Consider the following 26,399-nt stretch of genomic DNA (forward strand, 5'->3'; position numbering starts at 1 on the left):
CATCGCAACTTCTATAGTACATGTGGTAGGGGTCCATATGTTTTGGCGTTTCGTGGACTTGTCTGTGGACCGGTGTGTGGTGGGCTGGTATGTGTGCTGCTGCTGTGTTTCCAGGTCTTGTAGACGACATTCCAGACAAACACGGTGGCTATCGATAGGAAGGTCCACTTTGGGCCAGTTCTACCATCTGCTGCACCTTCTGGATATCCGGCGATTAGGTGCCTGACTCTGAGGGTGTGAGTTCGAATCCCGGATGGGCTGAAGTCAAAATGTACTAGAATTTGTACGTTACTAAGAAAGTGTAATCCACATTATAACATATGTTATAGATATCATTCTTGCTGACACTCCATGGTGGGTGGGGAGCCAGGATAATGAAACACAAATAAGATCAATATGGAAGCCCCTTCTAAAAAACGATCTGTCATGACTCTCATACTGAGGAAGATCATCTTTTTCTTCTGAAAACTGGCCTCATTTCCTCGTGATATCTGTTGGCACCATTTGATGCTACACTCCTTTGCAATTGAGAAGGCAATACAAGGAAAGGCTGGAGATGTTGCAAACGCCAAACGATTAGGTTCTGCAAGCAGCGTAAACAAGCCATAAATCTACTGTCCATTAAGTCACTTGGTAATGTAACAGTTTCACCATATAGAACTTTAAATTGTTGTAAGGGAATCGTCCAAAATTAGAGGACGATTCCTAGCAGATATGGCTGGATGAAATTGTAGATGAACTCAATGGTCAGGAGGTGGTTTCTGTCAAGCGATTTTGTACACGAATACACAATGAAGTTCAAGCAAATACATATCGTTTCACATTTGGCTTTCCTAAAATCCCAGATTCACTTAAAGCAAGATACTATAACATCAAGGTAGATATGTACATCCCTAATCCGCTTAGAAGCTACAATTGCTAAATATCTGGCCATAGATCAAAGTCATGCAATAAGTCATCTGTATGTTATAGATGTGGTGGCAATTGTGTAGGCAGTGCTCGTGTGATAATGTCCCTTCTTGTGTCAGCTGTTCTGGCAACAACTTCAAAACGTGAAAGTAAAGTTGTAAAACTGAAATACGAGCTTACATTTCGTTTCAAGATGCCAAGAAATTTCTACTGCCTGAAGAACATTCAAGCATTTCCTCTTAGATTTACTCTGCCTGTTTAAGGAAGCTGCCTCTTTTTTTTCTTTTCTTTTTTTTGAAAGTCCATACATCCAAGTCATACAGTAGTTCGTTACATAACAGATTGGTATAAGCACGCTACGATATCTGTTTCATTTGAAACCACCCGTTGTCAAACAGATTATGCTTGGGCAAAAACTGAAATCCATACAGACATCTCTCTGTGTACCGTTGATACACCTGTCTCAAACAACAACTTCTTCACAAACTATTTCCTCAACACCAGCTGTACAAAAATCAAACCAAAGCGTCAACTACTCGAAATCAAAGGCTAAAACTGATCATGTTCCAAAGGGTCGTAAACCTTTATGTATCCTTTATACACCAGTTACCTAAACCATTTTTGATTATGGGAGATCTTAATGGTCACAATCCCTTATGAGAGTGTTAGAAGAAACGATGCAAAACCATGATCTGTGTCTATTTAATGATGGTAGCAACACATATTCACATCCAGCTACTGAAACTTACTCCGCTTTAGATCTAGCCATTGCTGGTCCATGTTTTATTGGTTTTCTTGATCAGTACATGGTCAGTACAGAACCATCTTTTTAGTCCTGTTATCCATATTTAACAATGTTTGGGAAAGTGGTAACTTTCCACCTTCCTTGCGTGAAGCTACTGTAATGCCTATACCAAAACCAGGAAACGATCACACAGACCAAACTAATTACCTTCCTATTGCGCTGACCAGTTGCATCTGGAACGTAAGAAACGTATGAGCAATGGACGTCTTGTTTGGTGTCTGGAATCAAATAATCTAACAAGAGATTTAGATTTAGGTTTAAGGTGCCAGAAAAGCACTATTGACCATCTCGTCAGACTGGAATCATTTGTTCGAAATGGTTTTGTTAAAAAGCAGCCGTTCTAACACATCTTCTAGAAGATAGAAAATTTTAAGTTAGAGAGGGATCCACATTGTCTGAATTATATGATCAAGAAATGGGAGTCCCTCATGGTGGTATCTTATCAGTCACTCTTTTCAGTATTAAAAGAAACAACCTTGCTAAGATTTTAAATGAAAATATTGATGGGTCAATGTTTGTTGAAGATTTTAATATTTCATGAAGGGGTACAAATATGAATACTGTTGAAGGACAGTTACAACTTTGTCTCGGCAAAACACACGTGGTCCCAAGAAAACAGGTTTAAATTTTCTACAACTAAAACATGCTGTGTACATTTTTGCAATAAACGGAAAACTCACGTTGATCCCGAATTATTTCTAAATAAAACACAAATCAAGGTTGTCAAAGAAACCAGATTCTTAGGCATTACTTTTGACAGTAAATTATCCTTTTTTCCTTACATTGCACTGGATATTCTGAAGGTTGTGTCAAATGTTACATCTTTACCGAGCTTAAATACGATCTAAACTCGACTACGGGTGTTATATATATATATATGGTTTAGCTCGCAAATCATATTTACGAGAGTTGGACAAGATTCGCCATCAAGGTCTGAGATTATGTTTAACTGTTTTCAGGACCTCGCCCATTGATAGTCTTATGTTGAGGCAAATAAACCATGTCTTCATTTAAGACGATTAAAATTGGCCTTACAATATATCACAAAACCTTGCTCCAATCCTTCGAATCCAACATATAACAATGTGTTCTATCCTCTGTCTTAATGTTTGTATGACAGGAAACCAAACACAATTACACCACTGGGCGTCTGTATAGAATCCCATTTAAAATCTACCCAGTTAAATCTTTCTGATATAGCTGTCTGGGAAATAGCAACAATGCTACCATGACAGTCTATACAACCAGAGTGCCTATTCTCGAAAGTGACCCAGCTAGGACAGATCCTAACTATAGTCTATTTGGCCCAAAATCCGACAGATGAATTGCAATGTGACTCGAAAACTAATTAATATATAATGCTCAATGAAACGCTGATCATAATCAAAACATCGGACAAACTCTGTGATTTGTTTTGCAGAGTTTATGTTCTAAAAATAAAAAAGTTGTTTGACCAATTATTATTAAAATATTTACACAGTTCAGTATTCGTTACGAGGGAGGAGTGCAAAGAGAGGAACAGTCAGGTGTGTGAGAAATGATGGAGACGGCACAGCACAGGTAAACGAATCAATAACTTTGTTGGCACTTGTGCACGTGACTCGTGTACACATGGCTGTTTCTCTCTTTGCACTCCTTCCCTTTTTTTATTTTTAGAACACAAATTCTACGAACACTCGCAGAGTTGGTCTGATGTTTTGATTGTGATAAGCGTTTCTTTGAACATTATATGTTTATTAATTTTCCAGTTAGATTGCAATTCATTTTCAGCCAAACGGACTATAGTTAAGACAGAAGTTAGGAAATCCTACTGTTAGGATAAGACCCATTCTCGAAATGATCCTATCCCTGTCCTAACTTGAGCTGCCGATCCTAGCTAGGATAGCAAGCTCTTCAGTAGTCGAGATAGAAAAACCTTTATTAAGTTGGGCATCACACTCCAGTGTAGCGATAACTTAGTTAGGCGCATGGAACTCTGGGTAGGAGAGTGGTTGGGCATGACCCTACATATTACCCTTGATTCACTGCACGAAAACACTTATTTAAAGGCACCTACAATCTTGTTTGCAAGATAATGGAAAGGCTAGAAATCAAAGTAAAAAGCTTGAAAGTGGTGAAATTCAGCTTTTGATGGACTTGGTGGATCTAGAAGGAAACATCATAGTTATAATTCTAATTAACATCTTGTGTCCAGAAAAATGAACTCGTATTCGAATAGATTTAAAATATTTACAGAGATATTTTAATATCTATTTGTTCGAATTACCATGCTTCCAGAAAATTATTGTCATATGTTAATATATTCGATATTTTCATCATTTTATCTATAATAGTTAATGAACTTTTTGAAATTAATTTATTCAACAAGGAGATATAATTTTTACTTCAGAGTTTAAAAGTCTGCCAAAAAGCAAGAATATATCTGCTAAACATATTTTCATTTTGTTTATATATTTTTTTAATGAAAATCATGACATGAACCGGCATTATGAGTCATCTCACAAAGTGAAAATTCACCTTGGAATTAAACAGAAGTTATCCTGGGGTTACCAGTTTTCACTCAGATAAGAAGCAAGTGCTTATCAAATTTAGACAAATAACAGAACAAGCCTATGATTACACAGATGGATAAAAAAGATGGGGAGAAGGTATCAGCTGCAGCCGTTATAATATATGCAATTGTACTATGTCGTTACGACGAACTGATGACAGCTCAATTTTAGAAGCTCAGGCCATATTATTAGCTATACAATACATTAAAAAATCTTCCAGGGGCAACCTTCTAATATGGTCTGATAGTCTGGCATGCTTACAAGCAATAAAAAATTGAAAACAGGATCATCCATTCTTGGCTGACATTTTAAATTATCACCTCAATCTATCCTTGGATGAAAAAGATGTAATATTTTGTTGGCTGCCCAGCCATGTTGGCATCAGTGGCAACTGTAAAGCCAATACCTCGACAAAATCTGCTCTCAGTAAGTCTACTACAAGCACAAGCTCCCGTATTCCGATCTCCGATCCTCTATGGCACCGTTGAAGGGCCACCTCCTCGTGGTGGGTGCTGGGTCACGCTAAGCGCCCTTCAACCCCCCGTTGTGGACCCGGGGGGATATTTGGTCCACCAACACGTTTGCCGTGGGTTGCGCCCCTGTGTCGGTGGAGGAAGGGATTCTGGTGGTTGAGGGCACTGGTACCAGGAACAGTGTTCCTTTGCCCAACACACCACTTCGGCCCTGACTTCACCTAGACGGGTGGTAGAACTGGCCCGGTTCTATCAATCGGCTGGTCATGCCAAGCCCTGTGTATGTATATTTTTATACACACGTTTTCGACACTTTGGAAAATGTTTTCTGAATTGACTTGGCTTCATGTTTATGTTTTTGAATTTGAAAATATTTCACTTTTGTAATTTGCCTAGAGTACTATACCCAGAAGGCGGTGGCTCATGGGCCCATCTGGTGGAAAAATTAATCTTTTAGTTTTTCTGCTTGAGTATATCATCCGAGTATCCTTGGTGCTACAAGTTGGAGATCCACTTGTGTTTAGCATTGTCCTTGTGATACTCCGTGGTGGGTGGGGAGCTCGGATGATGAACCATTAAAAACTAACCATGGCTTATCAAACTCCAAACAAAAAAAACAAACGTCCTCTTGACAATGACCCTGTTGACAACGAACTTAGACTGCCCAAACCAACTGATTACTGGCCACGTTTTGTTTTAATTCAGACCAAAGATGATACACCATTAAAATTAAATCCTTTTGCTGTGTCTAAAGGTATCCAAGGCATTGCTGGCGATGTGAAGAATGTTAAAAGATTACGTTCTGGTGCGTTGTTAATTGAGTGTGGCAAGAGGCACCAATCAAACAACCTAATGAACACTGAAACTTTTGTCGGCATTCCCGTCACCGTTACGGCTCACAAGACCCTTAACACGAGCAAGGGAATCGTAAGAGATCGTGAGCGATTGCTGGCTGACATGTCGGAACTAGATATCGTTTCCGAAATGAAGGATCAGGGTGTACTCTATGTTAAACGTTTTTCTACACGTAAAAACGATACAACCATCAAAACCAATACTTATCTGTTTTCTTTTTCTTTACCCATTGCTCAAAAATCTCTCAAGGCAGGTTATTGTAACCTCAATGTGGAGACTTACATTCCAAACCCTCTCAGGTGCTTTAAATGTCAGAAGTTTGGCCATGGCGTAAATACTTGTACATTGTCTGTTGTGTGTGCTCACTGTGGTGAAAAGACACACACAACAGAAGATTGTAACAGTACTGTCAAAAAGTGCATCAACTGTGCAGGGAACCACCCAGCTTACTCTAAGGACTGTCCCGTATGGAAACAGCAAATGGCAATCAATCAAATAAAATTCACGCAAAACATTAGTTTTGCAGATGCCAAGAAACTAGTCCACGGCTCAGAACAGACAGACAGTTATGCTTCCATTGCCAGAACAACGGGTGAGGCAACATCTAGAGTAACTAAAGTATCTGCTAGTTGTCAGACAGACTTAACCTGGGTCAAAACAGAATCTCCTAAACCTGTCTCGCCTGCTACGTATACACAAACTGTAAACTCACTTCCCGGTACATCTCGAACCCAATCAGAGACATCCCCTGATCATGAACCATCTTCTCAGTTGTCAACAAAGTCTCAACAAGGTCTCGTTAAAACCAAAACTAAAAAGCCAGATGTTACCAAAAAACTCAGTGGCAGAGCCCCAAAGGGGTCAGAAAATCAAATTCAATTATTCAACAAATATGGATCTCTTGAGGTTATGGACGTGTCTGAAAACGTCCGTAGTAGGGCACATAGCTTGTCGCCCACCAAACAAGTGCGGGGTAGATCCCCAATAAATCCCCCTAAAAGATAGGTTATCAGCATAATATCCTACAGTGGAATTGCAGAGGACTAAGGACTAATTTCAATGAATTGCAGCTTTTAGTCCAGGATTTAACACCATCAGCGTTCTGTCTGCAGGAGACCTATTTAAAACAGACAGATGATTTTGTCCTGCGTTCTTTCAATGCATATCATTGTTTTTCACCTCCGGGTGACAGGGCGACAGGCGGATCTTCCATCTTAGTCAAACAGAATGTTATCCAGAGCCCAGTGTCACTAACTACTCATCTGCAGGCTGTTGCAGTGCGAATTACTTTACATGTTGCGTTTACATTGAGTTCTGTATATATCTCTCCGTCTTCAACGTTTCACAAAACTGATCTTCAAGCTCTATATGACCAACTCCCGAAGCCCTGTATTATTATGGGAGATTTAAATGGGCACAACCCACTCTGGGGTAGTGTCAATACAAACGCTAAAGGTAAACTACTGGAGGAGTTTTGTTCAGACAATGACTTATGTATTTATAATGATGGTTCCAACACGTATTTACACCCTGGTACAGGTACCTATTCTGCTCTCGACTTATCAATCACGAATTCAGAATTACTAAATGAATTTGAATGGTCAGTCCATGATGACCTATGTGGAAGTGACCATTTTCTTACTATTCTAAAACCTATAAACCCAACTGATATTACTCCATATTCGAGATGGAACTTTCAAAAAGCTAACTGGCCGTTGTATCAAGCTCTGTGTTGTAGCAGACTTAAACCCGAACTCTTTATAGAATGTACTGATCCTATAAAGGATTTCTCTGATGAACTAATTAATATTGCTGATGAGTGTATCCCCAAATCCTCTGCAATTCCACACATACGAAAACCATGGTTCAACAATGAGTGCAAACAGGCTAGGAAGGCACGGAAGAAAGCTGAGAATTATTTCCGTCGCCATCCTATGGTCCATAATTTGAATAAATTTAAAATTTTAAATGCTAAGGCACGGCGTACCTTCAAGCAAAATAAACGTCAATCCTGGCGAAATTATGTATTACAAATAAATTCACGAACCCCGATATCAAAAGTATGGAATATGATCCAGAAAATAAAAGGTAAGGGTTCTAAATCTAGCATTAAGCATCTTAAAGATGGAGACGAATTATTAACTAGTCAATCTGATATTGCAAATAAACTTGGAGAAACTTTGGCCAAACACTCTTCCTCATCGAATTATTTACCTCAATTCCAAAATTATAAAAAACAACAGGAAAAGAAAACTATTAATTTCATTTCAGATAATGGGGAAGATTACAATGAACTGTTTTCTATTCATGAGCTTCATACTGCTCTTGATCAAGCTCATGATACGGCTACAGGTGCTGATAACATACATTATCAGCTCCTGAAAAACTTACCGGATTCATGCTTAGAAACCCTTTTAAACATTTTTGATGATATTTGGACTTCTGGACAATTTCCTTCTTCATGGCACGATGCTATTATTGTACCCATCCCTAAACCTGGACGTGATCATACTGATCCTTCGAATTATCGACCAATCTCATTAACTAGCTGCGTTTGCAAGACCATGGAGCGCATGATAAATAATCGACTTGTGTGGTACTTGGAAACTAATAACCTTATAACAGACATTCAATGTGGTTTCCGTAAAAACAGAAGTACTATCGATCATTTAGTGCGTTTAGAATCCTTTATTAAAAATGCCATTATTAAAAAACAACATGCAGTGTCGATCTTTTTCGATTTAGAAAAAGCATATGACACCACATGGAAACATGGTATTTTAAGAGATTTACACGATTTTGGATTGAGAGGCCGTTTGCCTCTTTTTATATCACAGTTTTTTAACGGACAGGCAATTTCAAGTTCGCGTGGGTTCTACCCTGTCTGATCATTACAATCAGGATCAGGGTGTCCCACAAGGCAGTATTTTATCTGTCACACTCTTTAGTATTAAAATAAATAGTCTGTCAAAGGTTTTAAGTGATTCAATCGATGGATCTCTTTTCGTGGATGATTTTAATATTTCTTGCCGTGGTAAAAACATGCGAACTATTGAGAGACAATTACAAATTTGTCTCAACAAAATTTATAAATGGTGTCTTGAAAACGGGTTTAAATTTTCGAAATCCAAAACCAACTGTCTACATTTTTGTAGGATATACAAACCCCATAAAGATCCTGAATTATCCTTAAATGGCACACCCATCAAAGTTGTCAAGGAAGCTAAATTCCTTGGTCTCATCTTTGATTCGCATTTAACCTTTCTGCCACATATAAAAAATCTAAAAGCCAAATGCCTGAAAGCACTCGACTTGTTGAAAGTCGTTTCCAGTTCAAAGTGGGGAAGGGATCAAACCACCCTCCTTCATTTGTATAGATCACTGGTCCGATCGAAACTTGATTACGGCTCTATCGTATATGGTGGGGCCTGTAAAAGCAACCTCAAACTACTTGATTCTATCCATCACCAGGGTCTAAGACTTTGTCTTGGGTCTTTCAGAACCTCTCCCATTGACAGTCTCTACGTTGAGGCCGATGAGCCATCTTTAAAACTTCGCCGTATCAAATTGTCCCTACAATATCTCACAAAGTTATATTCTAATGAATCCAATCCTGCTCACACTTGCGTTTTTAATCCTCTTCATGAGGACTTATATAATAAAAAACCTTCACTTGTTCCACCTCTAGGGATAAGAATCCAACAATATATTTCTGCTGCTGGCATTGAGTTGGAGAATATATCTCCTTCCCGTCTTCTTTCTTCTCCTCCTTGGCAATTAGTGAGGCCACAAGTTGACCTAACACTGACAAAGTTTAAAAAATCCGAAACTAACGAATTACAGTATAAACAAGAATATAATCAATTAAAGAATAACTATAATACATACAAATCCTTATTTACAGATGGGTCCAAGGATGGTGGCGCGGTGGCATGTGCCACTGTCATTGGATCCAGAACAATATCTTCTAGAATACCTGATAACAGCTCTATATTTACAGCAGAAGCAAACGCCATCTTAACAGCTCTTAAATATATTGAAAGACATCCCAAACATAAACAATATATAATATTTTCTGACTCTCTTTCTTGCCTTCAGGCGATTAAAAATCGCTCTTGCAAACATCCACTTTTAATTGAAATAATCGAATTATATAATGATCTTGCTACTGGCCAATGCGACATCGTCTTTTGTTGGTTACCCAGCCACGTTGGCATTTCTGGGAACACAATGGCTGATCTTGCTGCCAAGGCAGCACTCAACAAATCTGTGACACCACTTCTTATTCCATATTCTGATTATAAAGCTGGCATTAGAACTTACATCCGTGATCTGATGCAAAAGAAGTGGGACAACCAAGTAGGTATCAATAAATTACATGAAATAAAACCCTATATCGGTTATACCTACTTGGGTTGTCAGTCCAGATTTGAAGAGGTCATCATGCGACGATGTCGTATTGGCCACACTAGATACACTCATGCATACCTATTGAAAGGTGAGGATCCTCCGTTTTGTATCCCTTGTGATGAGAGAACCACGGTCAAGCATGTCCTGCTTGACTGTGTTGAATTCTCCATCATAAGGGGTAAATACTTCAATGTGAAAACAGTTAAGTATCTTTTTAACACTGTTAATTTTCATTTAATTATTGGCTTTTTAAAAGAAATTGATTTAATGAATGAATTTTGATTAATATGTTCTGTACATATATGTATTTTAATTCTTGGTCCCTAGTATGGTGATCTACCTTCAGTTGTTGGCAATACATAGCCGGTTTTTACCTTGTATTGTCCTATAGTTAGACTGTTTTAGATTTGATTGCTAGTTTTAAATTCGAATCTGTGATATTCTAGTTATTTTACTGTCCTTCGTTGACAGGTTTTTATAGTTTGCCATTGCTTATTATGCATAAAATTAATTGTTCTCGTCACGATATGGCCGAAATATTGCCGATGTGACGTTAAATTTTAACTCACTCACTCACTCCGATCCTCTATTCAAAATGTGTGAATGATCATTGGCAAAAAAGCTGGGTAACCACGGTCTCGAATAAGCTCCACACCCACAAACCACTGATTGGAGGTCTACCCCCTTCTGGTCTATATCGCCATCATGCAGTTGTCTTAGAGCGTTTGCCGCACTGGACATATACTACCCATCGAAAGTTTAGCCTCACTAGTGTGAATGTAGCCACGTACTTCGGTCAACTGTTCTAAACTAGATTTTGCAACATATTCCATACTGTTTAATGGTATTGTTTACACATGAACTGATGTATTGTAAAACAAATTTGTAACGTTGAAAAGATTATTGTCATGAGTTTAATAAATGATGAAACTCAGTGAAAATTGGCGAATTCGTAACAAAGCTTTACACCAAAATGCAGCTGTTCACATGCACAATATTTGCACATGCTTTACAGCATTTTGATGCATGATCCTTGTACAATTCATCTGCTAAAGGTTTGCATTTGGTTCCACCAAAGTTAGTGGAGAACTTCATCTTCGATGTAACCATATATATACTCTCCCAAAAATGAAACGCATCATGAAAAAGGCAATTTCATGTAGCAATGAATTAAAAGTCGATTCATTTTACAAAAGGTTTTGCTCTGTTTATGAGTCCTATGGTGTTTTATGTTTTGAAACATCACAACAAAACGCACCATCCGTAAAATACCCGTATTTAACAGCATGATTTTCAATTTCGGCGCGTAGTGACACAGAATACACAATTCACATGCAATGCACGTAAAAGTTGGGGATCAGATAGTCTCAATGATGGGTATAAAAGGTTGATCGCTGTCTGTCGATTATTCACTTTATTTGGAATATTGTTGATGCCACGTCTAAGTGAAGCCAACCGTGATATCGCCATTGGTTTCCTTGAAGCTGGCCAGTCTCAACGTGCATTTGCCCGACGCATGAATGTTCACCAAAGCACCATTTCATGGCTCTGGGGGAGATATCGCCGGCGGAATTCAGTAGCAGATGCCCCTCGTAGTGGGCAACCTCGAGCAACCACTGCGGCGCAGGATCGCTACATCCGGGTACATCACCTGCTTCATCGAACAGCTACGGCGACCAGTACCGCTCGACAAATACCCGGATTGAGGAGGCTTTCTGCACGGACTGTCAGGAACAGGTTGAGAGAGGCTGGTTTACGTGCCAGAAGACCTTATTTTGGCACTGTGCTCCGACAACAACATCGTCGACATCGAGTTCAATGGTGCACCAACGTTCAGGCCTGGAACCTACCGAATTGGCGTAGAATCTGGTTCAGTGATGAATCACGATTTCTATTGGAACGACGCGATGGCAGAATGAGGGTGTATAGACGTCGACGTGAAAGTTTCGCCGACGCTTGCGTTCCCCAGGTGGACAGATTCAGCCGGGGCAGTGTTATGATGTGGGGGGAGATCACCTCTCGTAGGAGAAGTGATTTGGTGATGATACAGGGCAACCTGACAGCTCAACGGTACTTTGACGAAATCCTACGCCCACACCTCCTTCCAATCATTGATCGCCAGAGGGAGTTGTTTCAACAGGACAATGCCAGGCCCCACACAGCACGTCACACTAGAGATTTCCTCCAGAACCACAACATCAATGTGCTCCCCTGGCCCTCAAGATCACAGGTCTTAAACCCGATCGAACATCTGTGGGATGCCCTGGACAGACGGGTGCAACGCCGTAACCCTCAGCCCCCAGACACTTCAGCAACTCGCACAGGCACTGCAGGCAGAGTGGGCTGCGACAGGACAACACGAGATTCTGAGACTTATTCGTTCGATGCTGAGGCGATGCCGTGCAGTTCTGGATGCCCACGGCGGTCACACGAGGTATTGACTTCAGCGCCACCACACGTCTCCATGTGACACTCAGACTGACTTTCCCCGAGTTAGTGCCAAAGACGGATAAGTTTGCATTCCCAGTGTGCAATTTCGCTATATTTCATTGACTCATAAAGCCTACAAGATGTTTCAAAATAAACATAAACATACAGTTGAAATTCCTATATGCGTTTCTTTTTGGGGAGAGTATACATACATAACATATAGTGAGTGCTTTAAGTGAGTCTAAACTTTTGATTGGTAGTATAGTTTTACACACATTCGTTTTTACCTAAAGGTGACGATTCTCCTTTTTCGAATTACAATCAAGCACATTTTGCATCACTGTTGATTTTGCACTTATCGGACAATGTTTTTATGATTTTTATGTTCATACTTTATCTGAACTTTTTACAACAGTCTCTGACCATCTGATTTTAGGATATTTAAAAGTAATCAAATAGTTTGATAAAATATAGATTTTTATCTCAAAGTTAGTTTTTGCCCTTGAATGTGATAAATGACTGACAATTTTCCTTATGATTTTTAACATATAGTGTATTTTTTGACATTTCTCGCCGCGAATAGCTGCAACATTGCTGATGCGTCCTTAAGCAATATCTACTCACTCACTCTCATGTCATGAGAATATGACAATACACAATCAGCCAATACACATGGAATTATAGCAGTGACATTTTTCATGTTTTGGTTCAAGTCAGTTTGGTTTGTTTGCATATAACTGTTTTACAATTATTGAATATAAAATGGTGTTATAGTGTTTATTGTTTACAAGTAAAATAAGAATAAAAATATTATATAAGTCATAAAACGGTCACTAAAAATATTGAACGTTGGTGGTAGTATTCTAAAGTTTGTGGTTTTATGCGTATGTCAATCATATTGATATTTGGTTATATTTGTCAAGTATTCCAGATGAATTTCATTCATCTGAAACGTTCTTATTATGTTTAGGATTCACAAAATATGCTGGATCGAGAGTATGGTCTCCTTTTGGATTATTGTTTATCACATGACCCTAATTCCTAGCTCTTAATTGGCTAATTTCCAATGCCCATAATTCCAATGCGCCAATCTTAGCACCCCTATGATAACACTTTAGCACAGCACAGCACTCAGGCAACAAGGCAACAAGGTCCAATGGTAGATAAACAACACCAATTAGGTCACATAAGAACTCATGTATCAGCACAACATGGTCTAATCAGTAAGGCTCTATTCAACAAACGGGGCTTGATGTATGATTAAGGAAAATATGTGAATAAACCGCACCTCACCCCTACAGCGAGTCATGTGCTCCATTGACATTACTTGGCGATTTAACCAGCTGTAACAGAATGATCATCCAATCCGCTATATTCTTACGACTAGCGTGGAGTACGTTAAATTCTTACTGGGTTTTTTTCACTTACCTATCAACAAACACCACATCCTCCCTCAACAGACGACACTTATCCTTTGGCCACCGGATCCGAATAAGAGAGTTAGACTTGAGTCTCTGATCACTCAGATTGTTGGCCAACTGTTCGAGTAGCTGGAAGGAATCAAACCGATATTAGCCTGGCACAAAAAGGCAAATATACCCCTACGTAAACATGACAAAAAACAAAACAAATAGCACAGCCTTCTTATGTATACAAGGGCACAATATATTTTTTTTCTCTGTAACCATGGTAACGATAACTGGTATACATCAAATAAGTGCTCCAGTCATTTTGTGGAACAATACAGTTCATTATGCAGATTTGCGTCTGTTCACGTGACGGAAGCCGATGATTTTCTGTTCCGGTATTCCAATCTGAGATTCACACAAGGTCAAGGTCTATCAGCACAATATCTACACTAATGTTTCTTGATATCCTAAGCGGTTGATCATTATGACCAGTAACCCTTGGAGCGTCCTCCCATAAAAAAATAACATGCATTGGTCCTACTCAGGCGTTAATTTTGCTGAGCATAGTTGCCTCCCTTGGGCATGCCAGAATACTATGATCATTGCTTTGAATCCTGGTTCTCTCTGAATGTCTCTAGGTTTGCCAGCACCATGCCTGTACTCTTAGGTTTTACAACATTGATAACCTGCATCACTTTGGGCCTTCCTTCCACATCAAGCATTCCATCACATCCTCATGGACCCTAGTTTGGTGATCTACCTTCAGTTGTTGACTTCTTCAATTAAAATATTTTAGATTTAAATTCTAGTTTTATATTCATATCTGTGATACTCTAGGATGTTTACTTCCATCGTCGATAGATTTTACGCTTCAAAAGGTTTTCATTTTTATTGTATAAATGTTTTCGTCACGATATGGCTGAGATATTGCTGATGTTACATGAAATATTAACTCACTCACTCACTCATTCCATCACGAAGGATAAATATATCTCAATGTCAAAACAGTTAAGGATCTTCTTAATGTAAATTATCAATTATCATCGAATTTTTACAAGAAATTGTGGTTTGAGAGGCCGTTTGCCTCTTTTCATATCACAGTTTTTAAAAGACAGGCAACTTCAAGTCCGAGTGGGTTCAACCCTGTCAGACCATTATAATCAGGATCAGGGTGTACCACAAGGAAGTATTTTGTTTGTCACTTTATTTAGCATTAAGATCAACAGCTTATCCAAGGTTTTAAATGATTCAATTGACGGATCACTTTTTGTAGATGATTTTAACATTTCTTGTCGCGGTAAGAATATGCATACTATTGAACGGCAACTACAGTTGTGTTTAAACAAAATAAATAAATGGTGTCTTGAAAAAGGCTTTAAATTTTCTAAATCAAAAACTAATTGCATACATTTCTGCCGTAAATATAAACCACATAAAGACCCAGAACTGTTTTTAAATGGCATTCCCATCAAGGTTGTAAAAGAGGCCAAGTTCTTGGGTCTGATTTTCGACTCCCTTTTAACTTTTCTTCCGCATATCAAATCTCTAAAAACTAAATGCCTAACGGCACTCGATTTATTGAAAGTCGTTTCTAATTCAAAGTGGGGAGGGGACCAAACTACCCTCCTACACCTCTATAGGTCACTGTTCCTCTCGAAGCTTGATTATGGCTCTATCGTATATGGTGGAGCCTGCAAAAGCAACCTAAAACTGCTAGATTCTGTCCATCACCAAGGTCTAAGACTTTGTCTTGGGTCATTCAGAACTTCTCCTGTTGACAGTCTTTACGTCGAGTCAGATGTACCTTCTCTTAACCAACGCTGTATAAAATTATCTTTACAATATATTACAAAATTATATTCTACCGAGTCTAATCCTGCATTTCACTGTGTCTTTAATCCTCCTTATGAGGATTTGTATAACAAAAAATCTTCTCTTGTTCCGCCTCTTGGGCTCAGAATTAAGCCATTTATTGCTGCTGCCGGCATTAAGCTGGAAAATATAGCTCCTTCCCGTCTTCTTTCTTCTCCTCCTTGGCAGTTAGTTAGACCAGAAGTTGACTTAACACTTACAACATTTAAAAAATCGGAAACAAATGAATTGCAATATAAACAAGAATACAATCAATTAAAAAGTAAATATAATACATATAAATCCTTATTTACAGATGGGTCCAAGGATGGTGGTGCAGTTGCTTGTGCCACTGTCATTGGATCCAAAACAATATCTTCCAGATTACCCAATGACAGTTCAATTTTCACAGCAGAAGCAAGCGCAACACTTACAGCTCTAAAATATATTCATAAACATCCTAAATATAGAACAATATATAATATTTTCCGACTCTCTCTCTTGCCTTAAGGCTATTAAAAATCTTTCTTGCAAACATCCACTTTTATTAGAAATCATAGAATTATATAATGATCTTGCTACTAGCCAATACGACATCGTCCTCTGTTGGTTACCCAGCCACGTTGGTATTTCTGGGAATACTTTGGCCGATCTTGCTGCCAAGGCAGCACTCAACAAATTTGTGACACCACTTCTTATTCCATACTCTGATTATAAAGCCAGCATTAGAACTTACATCCGTGATCTGATGCAGAAGATGTGGGACACTCAAGTAGGTGTTAATAAATTACATGAAATAAAACCCTATATTGGCTACACTTACTTTGGTTGTCAGTCCAGATTTGAAGAGGTCATCATGCGACGATGTCGTATTGGTCATACCAGATATACTCATGAGTACCTATTGAAAGGTGAGGATCCTCCGTTTTGTATCCCTTGTGATGAGAGAACCACGGTCAAGCATGTCCTGCTTGACTGTGTTGAATTCTCCATCATCAGGGATAGATATTTTAATGTCAAAACAGTAAAGGACCTTTTTAGTAATGTTAATTATCATTTAATCATTGATTTTTTATCTTGATAGACTTGTTAAATGAATTTTGAAATATGTTTTGTAAATAGATGAGGTTTTATAATTGGTAGTTCAGATTTTCAACTTAGATTGTTAGTGGCTGTATCCTCAAAGGGGGTTGAAGTAGCGTACAATTATTGACTTCCTGAGAGGGTACGTAAGTCCCAAAAACTTTCAAAGTAAATTTAGGCTTGCCACGTTTTTAATCGTAGAATATGTGTGCTTTTAATTTATGGCTAGATTTCTCTTCTGTCGCCAATGGCTGAAGGGATGGTGTAAATCCAACTAGGGTCCATGCAGGTAGCAAAGGTACTGTAAGTCCCCATGGACCCTGGTATGGTGATCTACCTTCAGCTGTTGGTGATCTATAGCCCGTTTTTATTTTTGTACTGTCTATTGTGATTTAATTTTACGTTAGCGTTCTAGTTTTAAATTTATATAGCTGTGATGTTCTAGTATTTCTACTGTCCTTCGATGACAGGTCTTTATGTTCCAACCTCATTGATTTTCATATTCATATCAACTAGATTGTTCTCGTCACGATATGGCTGAAATATTGCCGATGTGACGTTAAATCGATAACTCACTCACTCCCTACAAGAAATCGAATTACTAGAAACTTTTTATATGGTTTGTAAATAGATAAATATTTTAGATTGGTAACTGAGACTGTTAGTGGCTGTACCCTCAAAAGGGGTTAAAGTACTGTAAAGTTATTGTCCTCCTGAGAGGATACGTAAGTCTCAAAACAATTATAGTAAATTTATACGTTATATGTTATTTTAATATAGGCTAGATAGTCCAAAATTGCTAATATCTGAAGGGATGGTGTAAATCCAGCTAGGGTCCATGCAGGAAGCAAAGTATTGTATGCCCCTTGGTCCCTAGTATGGTGATCAACACTCAGGTGTTGGCAATCTATAGCCTGTTTTTAAATTGTATTGTCCTCTATAGTTAAAATGTTTTAGATTTAATTACTATTTTTTACATATACAGCTGTAATAATCTAGTTGTTTTACTGTCCTTCGTTGACAGTTTTTTTTATTATGTACCTTTAATTATTATTAAACTATAACTTGATTTAGTCACGATATGGCTGAAATATTGCCAAAGTGACTTGAAATTTTAACTCACTCACTCAGTCACTCAAAGGGGGTTGAAGTATTGTAAAAGTATTTTCCTCCTGAGAGGGTACGTGATTTCCAAAGCATTTAAGGTAGATTTAAACCTACTATTATATTTAATCGTAGTATTCATGTTCATTTATTTCATTGCTTGATTGTCAAAAATTGCTGACAGCTGAAGGAATTATAATAATAATAATATAATAAATGTGAACTTGTAATGCGCCTTTTCCATGCACAAGGCCCATGCTCAAAGCGCTAGCAAAGTGAGTGGATAATATACATATATACAATAAGGGACTAGTTGCTAGTCATAATGCAGTGAAAACAGATGAGTCTTGAGAAGTCGTTTGAAGGAATAAAAGTCAACTGCTGATTTAATGGCGATAGGGAGAGAGTTCCAGAGTAGAGGGGCAGAGCAGACAAAGGATTTCCTTCCAAAAGTTTGCAGTTTGAACCGAGGCACAGAGAGTAGGTTCAGATTCTGAGAACGGAGCTGTCTTTCTGGAGTGTACGGGGTAAGAAGTTCTTCCAAGAATTCTGGGCCTATGCCATTGAGGCATTTGTAGACAAAACACAATATTTCAAAATCAATTCTTGATTTAACAGGCAACCAGTGGAGGTTTTTCATGACAGGTGTTATGTGTGAGCGCTTTGAAGTTCTGCTTATGATTCGGGAGGCTGTATTTTGGACATTTTGCAATTTTGATAGCAGCTTCTGAGAAATACCAAAAAGGAGGCTATTGCAGTAATCAATTCTTGATATAACAAGTCCCTGGACCAGACCGTGTGCTGCATCACGACTGATGAGATGGCGTATTCTGCCAATGGCTCTTAGATGAAAGAAGCATATTCTGCAGAGTTGATTTACATGAGTGTCCATCGCCAGGTGTGAGTCAGGTGTAACTCCAAGGTCTTTAACAGAGTCCACTGCTTGTATCTCTGCATCTGCTACCAAAACAGTTTTGGTGGTAATTTGTTTTTGCATTTGCCTGGGTCCAATAACCATCACCTCAGTTTTGTCATCATTTATCTTTAGCAAGTTGTTTGTCATCCATGACTTAACATCTTTAGTACAGTCTGTTATTTTATGAAGACCAGTGTGAAAGTCCTTGGGAGTTGAGTTTTTCTGAAGTTGAGTGTCATCTGCAAACGAATGATGGCAAATGCCATGTTTGTCAATTACGTCTGCAACATCGGTCGTGTATGCTATGAAAAGAAGCGGACCGAGTACCGATCCCTGGGGTACACCACAGTGGACCAAGGAGGTTTGTGATTTGATGTTATCTAACAGGACAGTCTGACTTCTGCTTTCGAGATAAGATTGTAACCAGATGAGGGGTACCCCATGGATTCCAAATTGGCCCTTGAGTCTTTCCAGAAGGAGTTGGTGGTCGATTGTATCGAAGGCAGCAGAGAGGTCAAGCAAGATAAGAGTAGCTAGTTTGCCTTCATCAACAGCTGTAAGTAAGTCGTTGGAGACTCTGAGGAGAGCTGACTCGGTGCTATGATTTGATCTGTAAGCGGACTGGAATTTATCCAAAAGTGAAAAGGCAGAGAAATGATCCCTGAGTCGAATATTTACTGCTCTCTCAAGTATCTTTGATATAAACTTCAGGTTAGAGACTGGTCGAAAGTTTTTAAGCAAGTTTGGATCTAGGTTATCCTTCTTTAACAGGGAGATAACAGTGGCATGTTTGAAAGAATCTGGGAAAACACCACTTATCAAACTACTGTTCACCATCTTTGTGATAACTGGGAGCAGCAAATCCAGGAATTCTTTTACCAGAGATGTGGGAATCGGGCCCAAGTGACAAATGGTCGGCTTGGATCCAGAAATGATCTTCTTGATGTCGTTTTCAGAAAATGGATGAAACTCCAATAGTGGTATACCAGAAAACTGTGTATCAGTAGGAGTATCAAACTGGAGCCTAGTACCTTTCAGTGTTGAATGAATTTTGTCAATCTTGGCTCGAAAAAAGTCATTAAAGGAGTCAGGAAGTTCATCAAAAGGTGGAGTTGAGGGTAGGATTGGATCATGCTTTTTCCCAAGAAGGCTATTTATAAATTTGTGCATTATCCTAGGATTATTTTTAATCTCCTCGATAGTGGACAGACAATAGTTCTTCTTAGCATAGGCTATGTGTTTAATCATGCTATTCCACGCTTGACAATACATCTGACGATGAACTTCTAGTCGTGTCTTACGCCAAAGTCTTTCAGATTTACGTTTCTGAATTTTCGCCCAATGGACTTCATCATCATACCAGGGAGAATTTGACCGCACAACAACCATGCAGGTAGCAAAAGTAATGTAAGTCCCTAGTATGGTGAGTGAGTGAGTTAAAATTTACAGTCACATCGGCAGTATTTCAGCAATATCGTGACTACAACAAGTTTAAAATTGAACATAAATACATGTCAAGGAAGGACAGTAAAACCAACTAAAATATCACAATATTAAGAATATAACTAGCATATCTCTAAAATTGGACTTCGAATTAGGACAAGACAGTATAAAAACGGGCTATAGATCGCCAACAACCGAAGATAGATCACACTGCTGGGGACTTACAGTACCTCTGCTACCTGCTTGGACCCTAGTTGGATTTACACCATCCCCTCAGCCGCTGGCGATTGTAGGTAACAATTAGCCGAATTCTAAAAGAACAAATATACTACGTTTAAAAATCTGGTTAGATTAAATTTATCTTTGAAAGTTTGGGAGTTAAGTACCCTCTCAGGAGGACAATAATTTTACGATAACCAACCTCTTTTAATCAGGACTGACAATTCAAATAGGTGTAACCAAAATAGGGTTTTATTGCATGTAATTTATTGATACCAACTTGGGTGTCCCACTTCTTCTGCATCAGATCACGGATGTAGGTGCTAATGCTAGCTTTGTAATCAGAGTATGGAATAAGAAGTGGTGTCACAGATTTGATGAGTGCTGCCTTAGCAACAAGATCGGCCACTGTGTTCCCAGAAATGCGAACGTGGCTGGGTAACCAACAAAAGATGATGTCGCATTTGCCAGTAGCAGGACTGACTGACTTTGGTTTTACGCCGCTTTTAGCAATATTCCAGCAACATCACGGCGGGGGACACCAGAAATGGGCTTCACACATTGTGCCCATGTAGGGATTCGAACCCGGGTCTTCGGCGTGACGAGCCAACGCGTTAACCATTAGGCTACCCCACCGCCCACCAGTAGCAGGATCATTATACAATTCAATAATTTCAATTAAAAGTGGATGTTTACAAGAAAGGTTTTTAATGGCCTGAAGGCACGAAAGAAAATCAGAAAAGATTATGTATTGTTTATATTTACGGTGTTTATTAATACATCGATATACTTGTGTTGACAGAGACACGGCTCCGGCAGTCCGCCGACGAGGCAAAAGTTGCCTCCATGACGTGGGGGAGATTTGGCCATCATATACAGGTCTCATTTAAAAGTTATCCTCTTCGTTTGATACCCTAGACTTTGTGTTGACTGTTGGCAAAACTACAACAAATATTTTGGCACTGTACAGACCCCCTCCTTCAGTGAAAAACAAACTTACATTTGATCAGTTCTTTGATGACTTCTCAACCCGCATAGAAACAAAATGTATGGCACGATCTAGATTGGTTGTTCTAGGAGACTTCATCATTGACTTCGGGAATACTACTTGTGCACAGGCTGTGAAAATGTCAAAAAATTTAAAAAGTCTCGGATGTATTCAAGTTGTGTCTGCGCCCACACATAATCGTGGTAACTGCTTAGACTGGGTAGTTACTTTGAAAGTTCAGTGTTGTGTCCTGAATCCCTCTGTCATTGACCTCCAATTTTCTGACCATTTCCTTGTTTCTTTCGAACTTGATACAGACTAACCTCAACTCCCAAAAAAGTTCATTAAGTGTCGGAATGTAAAACATATAGATCGAGATGCGTTTAGACGTGATTTAGATAACTTAGACTTAGATAAATATGTCCCTCTTAGATCTAAGTGTATACACCTGTTACACCATGGTCTGTAACACTGGAAGTTATTGCTGCGAAGAAAGCCTTGCGCCGTGCTGAGAGAGCCTGGAGACACTCCCATCTTGAAATCCACAGGCAAATTTACTGTGTTGCGAGAAATAAAGTAACATCTTTGATAAGGCAGGCCAAACAGATGTCACTGAACTCTCAAATCCAGGACTCAATGTCTGACAAAAGATCAGTGTACAGACTCATGTCCCGCCTTCTTGGTAAGGAGTTCACTTCACCACTGCCGAAAACAGACTCTCCCGTGGTGTTGCCTAACCGGTTCCAGCAATTCTATACAGAGAAGATTGCTAAGATACGTGCTGGCATGATGTCTGTAGAATCTTCTGGCGAATGTGAGACCAGCACGGATACGCCCTCTACTGAACTAACTGATGATTCGGAGAAACTGGTTACTTTAAATGAATTCACCTGTGATGAAGTGTTGAACATTATCCGGAAGTCCAATCCTACTTCCTGTGACTTGGACCCTGTGCCGACATCCATCATCCTTGATAACATCAATCTCTTAATTCCGACTCTTACAAAAATCATCAACATTAGTCTTGAATATGGAATAGTGCCGTCTTCCTTTAAGTCAGCTCTAGTAAAGCCACTCCTGAAAAGACCAAACTTAAACTTTGAACTGCTCGGCAAATACCGGCCAGTATCTAATCTCAGTTATCTTTCCGAGTTAGTCGAGCGTGCTGTATGCAATCGACTTTCTGAACATCTTTATAAACATGACCTTCATGATCATCTACAGTCCGCCTACTGTAGCGATCATAGCACCGAGACTGCATTGCTGAAAGTGATCAGTGACATTCAGGTTGGCATTGATAACAAGAATCTCGCAGTTTTGGTACTTCTTGACCTGATCAGTGCTTTTGACACCATCGATCACTGCAAGCTCCTGGAACGTCTGAGGTTAGAATTTCTCATCGATGGAACAGCTTTAGAGTGGTGTAAATCGTACCTGTCCGATAGAAGTCAGTGTGTAATCATTGACAAGTTGTCATCTGACCCATCATATCTTGCGTGCGGGGTTCCACAAGGATCTGTCTTAGGACCGGTTCTTTTCACGTAAAATGAAGGAGCTTAGAAGTGTTGTGGAAGGACATGAAGCGGACAGACATCACTATGCTGATGACTCTCAAGTCTACAGATCCATTGACTCAAGGCCACTTCAGGCGCACAGGGCTTTGAGTGAATTGAGCACTTGTTGTGAAGATATCAAGACGTGGATGTATTACAACAAACTAAAATTGAATAGTGACAAGACGGAATGCATTGTCCTAGGGCCACAGAAAAGGAGATCACAGTGTGGTCTTACATTTTTTAAGTTTGATAATACAAACATCAAAATCGCTGACAAGGTCAAAAACCTTGGTGTGATTATCGACTCAGATGTGTTACTGGATGATCACATTTCCCATCTAGTTCAGAGCTGCTTTGCTCAATTGCGCACTATCGGACACATCCGACCATATCTCACCACCGAATCTGCCACCACTCTTGTCCTGTCTCTAGTCACGAGCAGGATCGATGACTGTAACTCTCTTCTCGCTGGTGCCACTAAGTCACAGATAAGGAAACTTCAGCGCGTGCAAAACGCTGCTGCACGCATAGTGACCCAGTCACGTAAATCTCATGACGCTCTGAAACTTATAAAGTCTTTACACTGGCTGCCAATTCACTATAGGATTCAATTCAAACTTCTGTGCCTCACTTTCCGCTGTCTGTCTGGATCTGCCCCCTCACCAATTGCCAAGGAGGAGAAGAAAGAAGGCAGGAAGGAGATATATTTTCAAGCTCAATGCCGGCAGAAATGAAAGTTTTGACTCGTAATCCAAGAGGTGGAACAAGAGAAGACTTTTTGTTGTACAGGTCCTCATAAAAAGGATTGAAAACACAATTAAATGCAGGATTTGACATATATGAATATAGTTTTGTTACATACTGTAAAGATAATTTTATACGGCGATGGTTAAGAGATGACTCATCGGCCTCGACGTAGAAACTGTCAACAGGAAGAGTTCTAAAGGATCCAAGACAAAGTCTTAGACCTTGGTGATGAATTGAATCTAATATTTTTAGGTTGCTCTTATAAGCTCCACCATTTGCAATGGAGCCATAATCAAGTTTGGAACAGACTAATGATCGGTATAGGTGCAGGAGGGTAGCTTGATCCCCTCCCCACTTAGAATTGGAGATATGCAGCAGAAACGTTAAATGGGAGTCAAAAATTAAACCCAAGATCTTGGTCTCCGTGACAACTTTGATGGGAGTGCCATTTAGAAACACTTCAGGGTCTTTATGCGGTTTATATTTTCTACAAAATTGTACACAATTAGTTTTGGACTTGGAAAATTTAAAGCCGTTTTCAAAAGACACCATTTATTTATCTTGTTTAAACACAACAGCATTTGCCTTTCAATAGTATGCATATTTTTGCCACGACATGAAATATTAAAATCATCCACACAAAGTGATCCATCAATTGAATCGTTTAATACATTGGATAAACTGTTGATCTTTATGCTAAATAATGTTACAGACAAAATACTGCCTTGTAAGACACCCTGATCCTGATTATAATGGTCAGACAGGGTAGAACCCAATCGGACTTGAAATTGCCTGTCTGTTAAAAACTGTGATATGAAAATAGGTAAACGATCCATTAAACCAAAATCATGTAAATCCTTTAAAATGCCATGCTTCCAGGTGGCATCGTATGCTTTCTCGAGATCAAAGAATATCGATAGTGCATGTTGTTTATTTACTATTGCATTTTAACAAAGGATTCCAAACGTACCATGATCAGTGTTATTGCGAATTTTCCTGAAAACACATTGAATGTTGTTATAAGGTTATTGGTTTCAAGACACCAAGTTAATCTATTGTTTACCATTCGCTCCATGGTTTTACAGACATAACTTGTTAAAGTGATTGGTCTATAATTAGACGGATCAGTATGGTCACGGCTAGGTTTTGGAATGGGGACTACAATGGCATTGCGCCATGAAGTTGGGAATTTCCCTGAAGTCTATATTGAATCAAAAATATGTAGAAGTGTTTCCAAACATGATTCCGGTAAATGCTTCAATGGCTGATAGTGTATTTTATCAGCTCCTGTTGCTGTATCATGAGTTTGCTCAAGGGCAGTGGGTAGCTCATGTAATGAAAATAATTCATTATAGTCTTCGTCATTGTGTGAGTTAAAATTTATTCTCTTCTACTCCTGTTGTTTCTGGTATGGTTGAAATTCTGGGACGTAATTTGACGAAGAAGAATGTTTGGCGAGAGTTTCACCAATGTTATTGGTAATATCAGACTTATCAGTTAATAAATTATCACCATCCTTCAGATGATGGATAGTAGATTTGGAACCTTTGCCCTTAATTCTTTTATATCATATTCCACACCTTTGACATAGGTGTACTTTGTACAGAATTTATTTTGGAAACATAGTTCCTCCAAGACTAACACTTATTCTGTTTAAAAGTGCCTTGGCATTTAAAATTTTAACTTTATCAAATGTATGGACAGTAGGATGTTTGCGAAAATATTTTTCCGCTTTCTTCCTGTACTATCTGGCCTGTTTACAGTCATTATTAGACCATGGTTTACAAATACAGTCAAATCCCGATGAGTCGAATGCCGGTGTCTCGAATATTATGCATAACTCGAAGTACCTGTCGGTCCCGACCATTCCCTGTTATAGTTGTCATCATTTTTTTTCTACCCTCATAGACATACCTATGTCTCGAATACATCGATAAGTCGAATTTATTACTTGGTCCCCAGAGATTCGACTCATCGGGATTTGACTGTATGTGGAATTGCAGAGGATTTGGGTATCGTTTGTTCAGCAATGCCATTGAGGATATCAGAAAACAATTGTAAAGATCTTCGCTGTTCGCAAATACGTTATGTTTACAGTGTTCAACACACAGAGCCTCATATAATGACCAATCAGCCCTCGCGAAGTTTCTTCTTGACGAAGGTGGATCATCACCAGGGTTGATTGTTTTGAGAATTGTGGGGAAGTCATCACTCCCGTATACACAACTCGAAAACTTCTTAATATCTTTCAGCGAAACTTGGCAAATATGTGAGGTAGATCCCAAGTGGTGCCTTTTGCTATTTGCAGATTTTTGGCATTTTTAATTTTCTTGGTTTCCATGGAAATGTTTCTGATAGTCTCAAAAGAGAGGGGTGAGCTTCGTTTCCCGAGCACAACTCGGAAACCATTCAATATCTTTCTGCAAGGCTTATTAGATATATCAAAGAACCTAAAGTGAAGCCTTATGCTATGTGCAAGTTTTTGTCATTTTTATTTTTCTTGGTTTCCATGGAAGCGATTTGGACTTAGTCCAAAAAATCAAGTTGGACCTAAAGTAACTGTCAGTTCATTTGTTCTTTCAAATTTATGGGGGCCAGGGGAATTTGTAATCTTCTGATGGCTTTTGTTTCAATATTTTATTAATCTAT

At 39.0% G+C, this 26,399-nt stretch overlaps 2 protein-coding genes across 2 annotated transcripts in view; both read right to left on the bottom strand.

Annotated features, from left to right (window-relative positions):
• LOC124280109 (mitofusin-2-like) overlaps positions 1-26,399 on the bottom strand; it is a 357,012-nt gene that overhangs the window by 276,374 nt on the left and 54,239 nt on the right. The window lies entirely within an intron of this gene.
• Positions 1-26,399, bottom strand: part of LOC124280112 (mitofusin-2-like) — a 115,739-nt gene that overhangs the window by 75,802 nt on the left and 13,538 nt on the right. Inside the window, exon 4 of the mRNA XM_046716003.1 lies at positions 13,863-13,984. Within this exon, the coding sequence (XP_046571959.1) occupies positions 13,863-13,984 (122 nt within the window). The remainder of the gene's footprint in view (positions 1-13,862; positions 13,985-26,399) is intronic.

Source organism: Haliotis rubra, unplaced genomic scaffold (assembly GCF_003918875.1).
Source record: "Haliotis rubra isolate DU_JTF1 unplaced genomic scaffold, ASM391887v1 Scf260, whole genome shotgun sequence".
NCBI classification, from domain to species: domain Eukaryota; kingdom Metazoa; phylum Mollusca; class Gastropoda; order Lepetellida; family Haliotidae; genus Haliotis; species Haliotis rubra.